General features: G+C 38.1%; 1 protein-coding gene across 10 annotated transcripts in view; it reads right to left on the bottom strand.

Moving 5' to 3' along the window:
* Positions 1–12,450, bottom strand: part of HERC1 (HECT and RLD domain containing E3 ubiquitin protein ligase family member 1) — a 234,792-nt gene that overhangs the window by 34,876 nt on the left and 187,466 nt on the right. For 8 of the 10 annotated variants that reach the window (XM_074393495.1, XM_074393494.1, XM_074393498.1 and 5 more), the window contains 8 exons: positions 11,810–11,984; positions 9,331–9,601; positions 8,982–9,195; positions 7,671–7,927; positions 5,538–5,665; positions 4,701–4,828; positions 2,924–3,124; positions 1,322–1,452 (listed from right to left, as the gene is read on the bottom strand). In XM_074393495.1, coding sequence (XP_074249596.1) covers positions 1,322–1,452; positions 2,924–3,124; positions 4,701–4,828; positions 5,538–5,665; positions 7,671–7,927; positions 8,982–9,195; positions 9,331–9,601; positions 11,810–11,984 — 1,505 coding nt within the window. The remainder of the gene's footprint in view (positions 1–1,321; positions 1,453–2,923; positions 3,125–4,700; positions 4,829–5,537; positions 5,666–7,670; positions 7,928–8,981; positions 9,196–9,330; positions 9,602–11,809; positions 11,985–12,450) is intronic. The other 2 variants (XM_074393501.1, XM_074393502.1) reach the window with 1 other exon arrangement.

The raw sequence follows: 12,450 nt of genomic DNA, 5'->3' as shown, positions 1-12,450 counted from the left end.
CACTTCACTCTTTCATGGCTTGATTATTTATTTTTACATAGACTCATCCATGTATATCCATGGTCCAAAGACTTCGTGCAACAATAGAACATTAAGTCATAAGTGACTGATGTAGAAAAATTTTAAAAGAAACTAGCATTAAGCAATAATAGAGTTAAAAAAAAAAAAAAAGAACAAGAAAAAGTAAATAGTTGGTAAGGATTCTTTTACCGGAAAATATATAGTCAATAGGCATATGAAAAAATGCTCAACATCACTAATCATCAGAAAAAAGCAAATTCAAACCACAATGAGCCGTGTATGACAGCTCACGCCTGTAATCCCAGCACTCTGGGAGGCTGAGATGGATGATGGATGCATCACTTGCGGTCAGGAGTTTGAGACCAGCCTGACCAATATGGTGAGACTCCATCTCTACTAAAAATATAAAAATTAGCTGGGTATGGTGGCGGGTGCCTGTAATCCCAGCTCCTCAGGAAGCTGAGGCAGGAGAATTGCTTGAACCTGGGAGGCAGAAATTGCAGTGAGCCAAGATTACACCACTGCACTCCAACCTGGGAGACAAAGCTAGGCTCTGTCTCATAAATTAAAAAATAATGTAAAAAAAACACAAAATGAGATATCATCTCACTCCAGTCAAGATGGTTATAATATTAAAAAAACAAAAAACAACAGTTGTTGGCAAGAAAGTAGTGACAAGGGAACTCTGAAACACTGTTGGTGGCAATGTAAATTAGTACAAATGCTATCAAAAACAGTATGGAGAGGTCTCAACAAACAAAAAATAGAACTACCATTTGATCCAGCAATCCCACTACTATCTACCCAAAAGAAAATATTAATCATTTTCTCAAAAAGATACCTGCATTCATATGTTTATCGCAGCACCATTCACAATAAAGATATAGAATCAACCTAAGTGTCCATCAATGGATGACTGGATAATGAAAATGTGGTATATATAAACAATGGAATACTATTCAGCCACATGTATTTTATAGCAACATGGTTGGAACTGGAGCCCATTATCCTAAGTGAAATAAGTCAAACACAGAAAGGCAAATATTACATTTTCTCACGTATAAGTGGGAGTTAAATAATGTGTATACACGGACCTAGTGTGTGGAATGACAGACAAGGCCAACTTGGAAGGGTGAGGGCTGGGAGAAGCGTGGATGATGATAGATTACTTGATGGGTACAATGGATGGCATTTGGGTGACAGACATCCTAAAATCTCTAACTTCACCACTGTGTAATCTATGCATGTAATAAAATTATACTTGTATCCCATAAAATTATTTTTTAAAAGATACATTTACCTTATGTGCATCAATTAGAACAATGCCTCCTTTTTCAAGTGGTTCCTTTGTTCCCAGTAACAATTTTCCATCAAAATATCCCACTGCAAATGGTCTGTCTTCACTGAACCATGCAATGCAAGTAACAGACACTAATATGATAAAAACCAAAGAAAAAGAGTAAGAAAAAGAGAATTATTTGTCATTGCCTAACTTAAAAGACAGAGACTTTTAAACAAATATCTGATACTGCAACCATTGTCAGTTTCTAAATAGTTCTTCAATGCATTTAAACAAAATGCAGGCATACACTGGGGATTCCATGTAACTAACATACTTTTTAAAAATTTCACTTATCTGTGATAAGGACTACTTCATTTATAATCTTTCACTCTTTTTCAAGTGGCTGTTGAAAAATAAAGGTAAAAATTAAATTCCTTTGGTGATTTTAAGTCACTGTAGGTTCTTTCCTTTTGGATCAGAATCTACCATGAAACTGAGAAGTGAAATAACACAAGTCATAGAAAGAAAATTACGTCTCTTTTTCTGCTTATTTAATACCTGCTACTTAGTATACGGTTTCCATATTCTATCAAAATGTTCTGTTCCAACAATCTATATTCTTACTTGCTTCTTTAACTATATGTAACACTGAAAGCCTACAAAAGAAGTAAAAACAGTATTTATCTCTGAGGGTAGACTGGGAGTGTGGCAACTGAGGAGATGGGAGAAAGACTTCACTGAATACTTTTTAAAACCCTATGAAGGTATTACCTATTTTTAAACAAACAAAACAAACCTCTTCTGTTAATGGAATACCATGTAAGCAGGCACTATGACCTTTGAATTATTCCACCTCCCCCAGACAACAACTATCTAGTGAGATGCATTCATGTTCAAAGGAACACAGTAAGAAGAAAGCAGATTTCTTACTATCTCTTGTCAGACCAGGAATTCTCCTTTTCCCTCTTCCTCCATTACTTTAATTTTACTCATTTTTTAAAAAAACAATTTCATTTTGGCCAGACACAATGGCTCACACCTGTAATCCCAGCACTTTGGGAGGCCAAGGTGGGAGGATTACGAGGTCTGGAGTTCAAGACCAGCCTGGCCAACATGGTGAAACTGTCTCTACTAAAATTACCAAAAAAAAAAAAAAAAAATAGCTGGGCATGGTGGCATGCACCTGTAGTCCCAACTATTCAGCAGGCTGAGACGGAAAAATTGCTTGAACCTGGGAGGCGGAGGTTGCAGTGAGCTGAGATCAGGCCACTGCACTCCAGCCTGGGTGACAGAGTAAGACTCCGTTTAAAAAACAAACAAAGAAACAATTTCACTTCTACCAATGATTATGACCTCTAACTTTCAAAAAAGACTTGGAATCTGCTATAAATATTCAGCCACACAAAAGATGAATGACTAATATGTTATAATACTATTAAATCTCATTTTGGCAGAGATATGTAATGGGGGCTGGGAGATAAATGCCTTTCAATTGAGTAACTAATTAAAATTAAACCACAACTGGAAAATTTTGAAAACAGAGCCAAGATAATATTCACTTGACATTTTTTAAAAGCAAGTGCCAAAAAACTTAGTCTAGACATAAGTGCAGTCATTTACCATCCTTTCGATAGCAATGCTCCAATTCTCGACGGTGCATGGTGGACACATCAACAACTTCAATCAGGCCTAGAGATCCATCCATCCGTCCCACCAACAACAATTCTGGAGACTCTCCTGACCAGGCTGCAGCTGGACCCTCTTCTGGCCAAGCCAGGGCAGATACCCAGTGAGGCTGAATATCTACTAATCCTTTTCCTCCTAAAGAAGGAAAAATGTTAACTAGTTGTTACTTAGTTATTAAAAAGAAAAAAATAAATACTATGTAATTCTAATATATACTCCAAGCAGTTCCAAATTTCGTAATAGTCTCCTAATGAATAAGACTGTGAAGGCAGGATCCATCATTTACATACTATATATGATCATAAAATTAATGTCTTTCAGCCAGGCACAGTGGCTCACATGCCTGTAATCATAGCGCTTTGGGAGGCCAAGGCGGGCAGATAACCTGAGGTCAGGAGTTCAAGACTGGCCTAGCCAACATAGTGAAACCTCGTTTCATCTAAAACCACACAAAAAAATTAGCTACGCATGGTGGCACGCACATGTAGTCCCAGCTACCTGGGAGGCGGAGGCTGCAGTGAGCCGAGATCATGCCACTGCACTCCAGCCTGGGCGACAGAGAGAGACTCCATCTCAAAAATAAATAAATAAACAAATAAAAATAAAACTAATGTTTTTCTGTAATTTTTCTTTAAATTTTTGATACAGGATCTCACTCTGTTAGCCAGGTTGGAGTGAATACAGTGGCATAATCATGGCTCACTGTAACCTCAGACTCCCAGGCCCAAGCAATCCTTGCACCTCAGCCTCCAGAGTCCCTAAGATTCCAGGCACACGTCACCACACCCAGCTATCTGTAACTATTAATCAGGCAAAATGGTAGCTTTATAGAAGAGGGAGTAAAGAAAAACACAGAATGTATAAATGTCAAGCACTTAAGTCCTTTCTCAACACTTACTAATAACCAAATTAGCATAAGAATTACCTGTCCTTAAGGCTAACTATTCCTCAAATATGTGACACAGAACAGTTATTCCTCAAATATGTAAAAACAAACAAAAATACTAATAAGACCAATATTACAATAACTATTTTTACTTTCCAGAGAAGACTACAAAAACTGATAAGAATTTGTGCCTACAAAATAAACATAATGGAAATATTTCAAGCAATTCAAAAGAATATGTAGCTTAAAATTCAGTGACCATTACATCTCCTCAAACCCTACCCTGAATATTTAGTGGTACATAAAAATAATTTTAAGTTTATAATTACTAGGTTAGTTAAAACTCCCAGAAATAAAAGTCAAGAAATGAGCACTTCCTCTCCAATTTGAAGCACAGAGTACATAGATTTTTGAAGTTGTTGGATGGCTTGTGAGTTTCAACGTGAAGAGAAAACACTGTTTGCACAAAGACTAAGAGAAAGGCTTTAAAAAAAGACAAGACTTTCAAGCCGGGTGTGGTGGCTCACGCGTGTAATCCCAGCACTTTGGGAAAATGAGGCAGGTGGATCACGAGGTCAGCAGTTTGAGACCAGTCTGGTTAATATAGTGAAACCCTGTCTCCACTAAAAATGTGGCCGGGTGTGGTGGTATGTGCCTGTAATCCCAGTTACTCAAGAGGCTGAGGCAGGAGAATCACTTGAACCTGGGAGGTGGAGGCTGCAATGAGCCACGATCGCACCATTGCACTCCAGCCCAGGCAACAGTGCTCAAAAAAAAAGAAAAAAACTACTTTCAGAAGTTTACTAGTATTTACATGACTCTTACCATTAACTTGCCAGATATTCACCATCTTTTCCAAAGCACCTGCTAGATATTTGCCACTGATACTCCAGGAAACTGGTGAGAAACTTGGATCGCTGGGTGATCCCAGGCTTTCCTCAGCATCCCCTTCCCTAGAAATAACAGATAGGTATGCAGTTCTAATCACCATCATTCAAAAGTCAATTAAACCCCAAACCTTAAAATAAGGGTTTCATATACCGTAAAGTGTACATAACAGATTCTTATGTTTCAAAAGCTTGGCTAGCAGTATTTAACAGTTACACATTCATTAATGTTTGTCATCATGTGAAAAATGCATTGTAAAGGAGTGATATTAGACTTTTCCTTGTTTAATGTAGTATACAACTTGTCAATAAAGGCATTTAAATTTTGTACTGATTGTACGCATGGTTGTTATTCAGAAGACATTGATTCTTATTTCCCTCATCTCTAGGAAAGTTTTCAGAAAAGAAATAGCTACAGCTGGCTATAAAGCTATTAAAAATGCTACATTCTGATACGGAAGCAATATAATTACTCTAATTCCTAAACAACTCTTCCAGACCTATGGCAAATTAGCCTATGTTTTACACAGCTGAACATTTTATTTACTAGTAGATCTTGATTTAATTCTAAGTCCAGATACACATGGTTTAAAATTATGTTTTCCAAATTGGTATCCTGGAAAGTTAAAAACTCACACTGAAAATACAGTAATACTAATCTAAAAGAAAATTTTAAAAACTTTTAGTGACAATATGATTCTATTAACGCAACCAACATGAGGGATGTTTAGGATTCTCTTATTTTAAATGTTATACATGTGACGTTAGCACTCACAATCTGTTGAACACACAGGTCTGTTGTAGTGAATACTGCTTCTTGGTAACGTTCCATACGCGGATGGTGCCATCATTGCCACTTGTAGCCAAAAGACCTTTTTTATTACACCAAACACATGTCATTACCTAGAAAAAGTTGAAACAGGTAAGTTCTAGCAATATCTGATTCAAATGATTTTATTATTTTAAAAAGTTGTAACCAATTTTTAAAAATCTACCATGAAATTGTAAAACAAAAGCATCCATTTCATTTTTTTTCTTTTCTTGAGATGAAGTCTCACTCCATGGACCAGACTGGAGTGCAGTGGCTCACTGCAACGTCCACCTCCTGTGTTCAAGCAATTCTCATGTCTCGGCCTCCAAGTAGCTGGGATTTCAGGCATGTGCCATCATGCCCGGCTAATTTTTGTATTTTTAGTAGAGACAGGGTTTCGCCATGTTGGCAAGACTAGTCTTGAATGCCTGGCCCCAAGTGATCCGCCCACCTCAGCCTGCCAAAGTTCTGGGATTATAGGCATGAGCCACCGCACTCAGCCTCCATTCTTTTCTAAATGGCTTCCAAGCTTATTTGAAGCTATACTTATTTGAATTATAGTTTTAAGGTACTATGCACTAATATATTTGAATTATCTGAGATCCATTATAATCTTGACCAAGTATGTTTACTCAATAAGTACTTTAACATTTTATGTTCTACAAAATAAATAACACATACTAACAAGTAATTTTAAAAATTGTGCTGGGCGCGGTGGCTCACGCCTGTAATCCCAACACTTTGGGAGGCCGAGGCGGGTGGATCATGAGGTCAAGAGATCGAGACCACCCTGGTCAACATGGTGAAACCCCGTCTCTACTAAAAATACAAAAAATTAGCTGGGCATGGTGGCGCGTGCCTGTAATCCCAGCTACTCAGGAGGCTGAGGCAGGAGAATTGCCTGAACCCAGGAAGCAGAGGTTGCAGTGAGCCGAGATCGTGCCATTGCACTCCAGCCTGGGTAACAAGAGCGAAACTCCGCCTAAAAAAAAAAAAAAAATTATTTAAGTAGGCCAGGCACTGTGGCTCATGCCTGTAATCCCAAGCATTTTGGGAGGCCGAGGTGGGTGGATCACCTAAGGTCAGGAGTTTGAGACAAGCCTGGACATGGAAATACCCTGTCTCTACTAAAAATACAAAAAGTTAGCCGGATATGGTGGTACACACCTATATTCCCAGCTACTCGAGAGGCTGAGGCAGGAGAATCATTTGAACACGGAAGGCGTGGACTACAGTGAGATGAGATCTCACCACTATACTCCAGACTGGGCGAGACTCTGTCTAAAAATAATAATAATAAATGAAAATAAAAATAAAATTGTTTAAGTAATACAATTCAGTTTTTATTTCTTGTGATAGCTGAGACAAAGACCCAGTGAGTTAGATTAAAACAGGCTAATTTCTTTTCCTCTTGCATGTTGTCCTTCAGTATCTGTGGGTGATTGGTTCCATGATACCCTGTCCCAAATTTGCCGATGGATTCCTTATAAAAATGGGGTAGTGTCTGCATATAACATATGTATATCCTCCCATGTAATTTAAATCATCTCTAGATTACTTTAAATACCTAACAGAATGTAAATACTATGTAAATAGTTATACTGTACTTTTTGTGTTTTTTTATTATTGGATTATTATTTTTTATTCTGCCCCCATATTTTCCACTGGGGGTTGGTTGAATCAATGGATGCAGAACTCCCAGATACAGAGGGCCAAATACATAAGCCTTCATCTTGTGTAAAGCTATTCCTTCTAATTTCCCATCTTGTGTAAAGCTATTCCTTCTAATTTCCCATCTTGTGTAAAGCTATTCCTTCTAATTTCCTTTCTCTTCCCCCATCTTATTCTCCCATTCAGATACTATTATATCAAACCAGCATACAGAGAAAGTAGAGTTGGTAACTGCCAGGAACATCTTTGTCATTGTGTGTGTGTTGGGGGCGGGGGTGTGTGGGAGAGTGTGTGTGTGTGTGTGTGTGTGTGTCTGTGACAAAGTAACACAAAAAGAGAGACCTAAACTTTGAGCTCTTTGAGAAGGGCAGAGACTATTTCATCTTACATAAGGTGATTAACACACTTTACACTCAAAACACATACTCTGTTCTGATGAGCCTCCAACTTGATAAAGGAGCATTTTCTAAGATCTCCTCCCATGTCGGCGAGCGTTTGTAGAGTGGTTTGGTTGTCGCGGTCATGTGCAGCAAGAGTGCGCACAAGTTGCTGAGCTGCCCATTGCCGATGCTGTGAGGACAGCCTGGAGGAGAGGCAGCAGGCTGCCAGGGCATTAGCCAGCTCCAGAGGGCCTACAGCAGAAGGATCACAGGAAGGATGGGCATACAATTGGGCAATTAAACCTGCTTAAACAAAACAATGAAATGATGACGCTCAGGTGAGATTTGGTGGTGGTGAACAAGTAAATGGGTTAACCCATATCTTTTAAGAATTAGCAATTTTGCAAGCAATTATTTCACTAAGATATGCACACAAGCACTAAAGCATTTATCTCACATCAAATTCTGTACGAAATCCCATTCGTTAAAAATATACATTTTATTATACATCAATCAATAGTCTTTGCTCTGAGGACTCAGTAGACTGAGAAAGCAGCAGAAACAATTTTAAAAAACAGCACAGAGACAGCATGTCTTTAAGAAAAACAATTTGGCTTTTGTTACTTAAAAGTGATCCTGTGATTGTAGCTAGTCAAGGAACTGGGCTGATAGATCCAAAAGCCAGTATCTGCTGGATGTGGTGGCTCAAGTTTGTAATCCTAGCACTTTGGGAGGTCAAGGTGGGCGGATCACATGAGGCCAGGAGTTCAAGACCAGCCTGGCCAACATGGTGAAAACCCACCACTACTATAAATACAAAAATTAGCTGGGCATGGTGTCACATGCCTGTTAATTCCACCAACTTGGGAGGCTGAGGCATGAGAATCACTTGAGCCCAGGAAGGGGAGGTTGTAGTGAGCCAAGACTGTGCCACCACACTACAGTCTTGGCGACAGAGTGAGACTCTGTCTCAAAAACAAACAAAAACAAAAGCCGGTATCTCTTGGCTAAATGGTACTGATGAAGAGAAAGGCAGATAGTAGTGATAAGTAGTCCCTTCAAAATGTTATAATCTTAAAGAGAAAAGTAAGACTACCTTCATCTAAATTTGATTAAAGAAACCTACCAGGATTATTATCTATGGTAACTCAAATCATAATCTATAACTAAACTAATTTGGTACATTTTCTAATATTTGTTTCCATATACAGTGAAAAAGTATCCATGTACTTCTTTTATGTTCTAAACTTAAATTCACATATCATGTAATTTATCATATACTAACAACATAAAAACATTATTTAAAAATAGGAAACAAGTCGATAAGAAAACTATATTTCAGTAGTATGAAACCTACCTTTCTTTTCGACTTCTGACTTATCATAGTTAGGTCTTAGTTTGGCCCCTTTGTCTGCTAGCAGTGCCACAAGGGCCTGTGTTACGACAAAGTTTGGGGAGGTCACAAGCTTGTTCTCTTCAGCAATTCCTCGGAGAAAGCTGGGTAGAAACTTTCGCTGAATTGAGTCATCAACTGTGGTCAGATTTACACCTGTTGCAGCAGAAATCAAGTTCTGAAGAAGCAATTGGAAAAACAGGTTTAATTTTTACATGTAATTTTGGAATAAAAATGTTTCATTTCAAAAGACTCTCCAAGAATCAGTCAGAAATAAGCAATGTTATGGGGAAAAGTACTGAAACTTGCTTACCTGGGTACACAACTGTACCAGCAGTTTGGCAGCACTAGGAGTATTTGATGCCAGACATCCCACTGCTGTGCTCAGATAGGCCAGGCAAGAGATAGGCTTGTTAGCCTTACTATGCCCACCTCGTGATCGTTCTGAGGTGCTAGCCATGGCAGAAGGGCTGGTGGAGAGGCCAGCTCTCCCTGCTGCTGCCAAGCACATTAATCGAACTAGCGTTCGAATATCTGTTAGCCCCAGAGACTCAAGACCAGCAGCCAGGCTACAACTGGAACCACTGCCAATAAAGAAAAACATTTCAGATGGATTAAGAAAATGGATTTCTTATGGGACCATTTGCAGTCCCACGTATCATTCACAGCATCAACAACCATAATAAAATATAAGCTGCACTATCATTAGCCATACATGTCCTAAGAGCTGCCAAAGATACCAAGCTGGAAACTGGCATCTAAACCTTCTCTCCTTTTAATAAGTATTGGCATATACTTGAAGTAAAATTGAACTGCCAAAGTAAAACACGAATGTTCACAAAGCATAAATTTTCATAAACTGAGCAAACCTATGTCACCACCCTCTAGATCAAGAAACAGAACATCACCAATATCTCAGAAACCTGTTTTGGGCTCTTCTCAGTTACGATGCTCTCCTCAGTTATGACACTCTCAAAAGAAACCACTATCCTGACTTCTAAAGCTATAAATTAGTTTTGCCTGTTTCTGAACTTTACATAAACTAAATAATAATGTATGTACTCTTTTGTGTCTGGTTTCTTCAATATTATGTTTGTAAGGTTCATGCAAATCTTGTAACATTGAGCAGTTTATTCATGTTCATTGACATATACATGAAATCTACCAAAGTTCATTTATCCACACAGATGATAATAAGGTGATTTCCAACATACGGCTATTATGAATAGTACTACCATGAATGATTGGAGATGTCTTTGGGGGCATATATTTAAGTATTTTCGTTGGATATATATCAGAAGTGGATCTGTGGGTCACAGAGTATGTTCATATTCAGTTTCAGTTGACACTATCAAACAGTTTTCCAAAACGGTTATACCAATTTATTTTCTCAGTAGTAATGTATGAGAGTTTTAGCTGTTTCAGTCACTGTTTTCTTCCTCGTGTTTCAAACGTTTGCCATTCTTGTGGGTGGGCAGTAGTATCTTATTGGTAGGTTTACTGCCTCAGTTTTTTTATTTGAGACAAGGTCTCACTATGTTGCCCAGGTTGGTCTCAAACTTCTGGGCTCAAGGGTTCCTCCCGCCTTGGCCTCCCAATCACATTGGGTTTTAATTTTCATTTCTCTGAAGACTCAATGAGGTTGAAAATCTTTTCATGTTTATGGGCCATTTGGAGATCCTCTTTTGTGAAACACTTTCTAATGTGTTTTGCCTTTCTTCTTCTGCGTTGACTTTTTCTTGTTAATTTACAGGAATTCTTTACATATTCTGTTGGTTAGATGCATTACTAATATCTTCTCCCATTCTATGGCTTGCTTTTTAATTTCTTTTTACTGTTCACATCACTTTTGCTAAACACAGGTTTTCTATTTTATTGTATTCCAACGTACCAATCTTTTATGGAAGATTCCTTTTGTGGCTTGCTTGAGAAATTTTTGCCTGTCCCAAGATCAAGAAGAAATTCTTCTATGTTATCTTTGAGAAATCTTATTGATTTATCTTTCATTTTTAGATCTAAGAGCCACTTTGTAACTATTTGCTTTATATAGTATGAGGTTGGGGCCAAGTCTTTTTTTTTTTTTCTTGGTGGATAAACCATCAGACCCTGCTTCAGTTATTGGGAAAAAAATATCCTTTCTCCATTGTTCTACAGTGTGAAACACTGTCACAAATCAAACTACAAATAACTCAAGTATTTATTTACATGTGTGGGTCAGTTTCTGAACTCTCTTCTGTACTATCCTATGTGCCTATCTTGGAGCCAAAACCATACAGTCTTACAGAAATTTTGTTTTTCTTTCAGGGTCCTTCTGCCTTCACTGATTTGCCATTAAATATTCCTGCTTAATCACCTCTTAAATGGCTTTTAGCTATTTCTGGTTCTTATCCTTTTTTTATATTACACTTCACAATATGAACACAGCAAGGATCCCCCTGACGGCACCTGCAGGCTGACTTAGTTACACAGACAGTCAACACATTTTGACCTTTAGTTTTTAATCCAGCACCATTTGGATCAACAGCCTTAGTTTCCCATTTCAAGCAACAAAATGAAATGTATGCAGTTTACTCGGTTGTGATAACGACATTATTTTCCACCTAAAAAGGGCCAAGTACTAGCTGAATGACCAATTGATTGAATAACTATGATGACTATGTCTAACATCTTTCAGTCAACAGTATATATTCAAGCTTCCAAAATTCTGTCTCACTCTCCCAAATACCAGCAGACTCCCAGCTAATGCATACTAGAAGTTAACTGAGCATCATGTAACACAAAATAACACTTACCTGACCGAGAGAAGAGACAGTGCTCTCATGACCATGGTTCTGGCCAGAAGAACCTGAGCAGCAGCAGTCACTCTCCTTAAAGCCACCACACGGTCATGAGGGTTTGCTAGGGCAGCGGCCTGCTCTCCTAATGTTATTCTCCCAGAAGAGCTCTTTTCTACGGAGCCATGGCAACCTGAAAAACGTGATTTTGTTTAGTTCTCAACAAGGTAAGAAAAAATATGTCTGGACTACTAAAAAACTTTCCTATTCAACATAGGTTCCATAACAAACCAATGTCATTTGCTCACCTGGAACTTGGTTATATCGAAAATTCTTAGGAGAAACTTACATATTTCTTTCTTTCTTTTTTTTAATTGCATTTTAGGTTTTGAGGTACATGTGAAGAACATGCAAGATTGTTGCATAGATACGCACATGGCAGTGCGATTTGTTGCCTTCCTCCCCATCACCTATATCTGGCATTTCTCCCCATGCTCTCTCTCCTCAAATCCCCACCCCCTGGAAACATACATATTTCTAAGTTTAAATGTAGCTATTTCTAACTTAGGTATTTCTACGTTAACAAGGTATTTACCATAGGAGAAATTTTTCCATTAAATATATTTTTTGTTTTATTTGTTTTGCCCATGTATCACATC

The sequence above is a fragment of the Saimiri boliviensis genome, chromosome 2 (assembly GCF_048565385.1).
Source record: "Saimiri boliviensis isolate mSaiBol1 chromosome 2, mSaiBol1.pri, whole genome shotgun sequence".
NCBI classification, from domain to species: domain Eukaryota; kingdom Metazoa; phylum Chordata; class Mammalia; order Primates; family Cebidae; genus Saimiri; species Saimiri boliviensis.
Note: the sequence above shows the minus strand (reverse complement) of the source record. Positions and strands in the feature narration are given on the sequence as shown.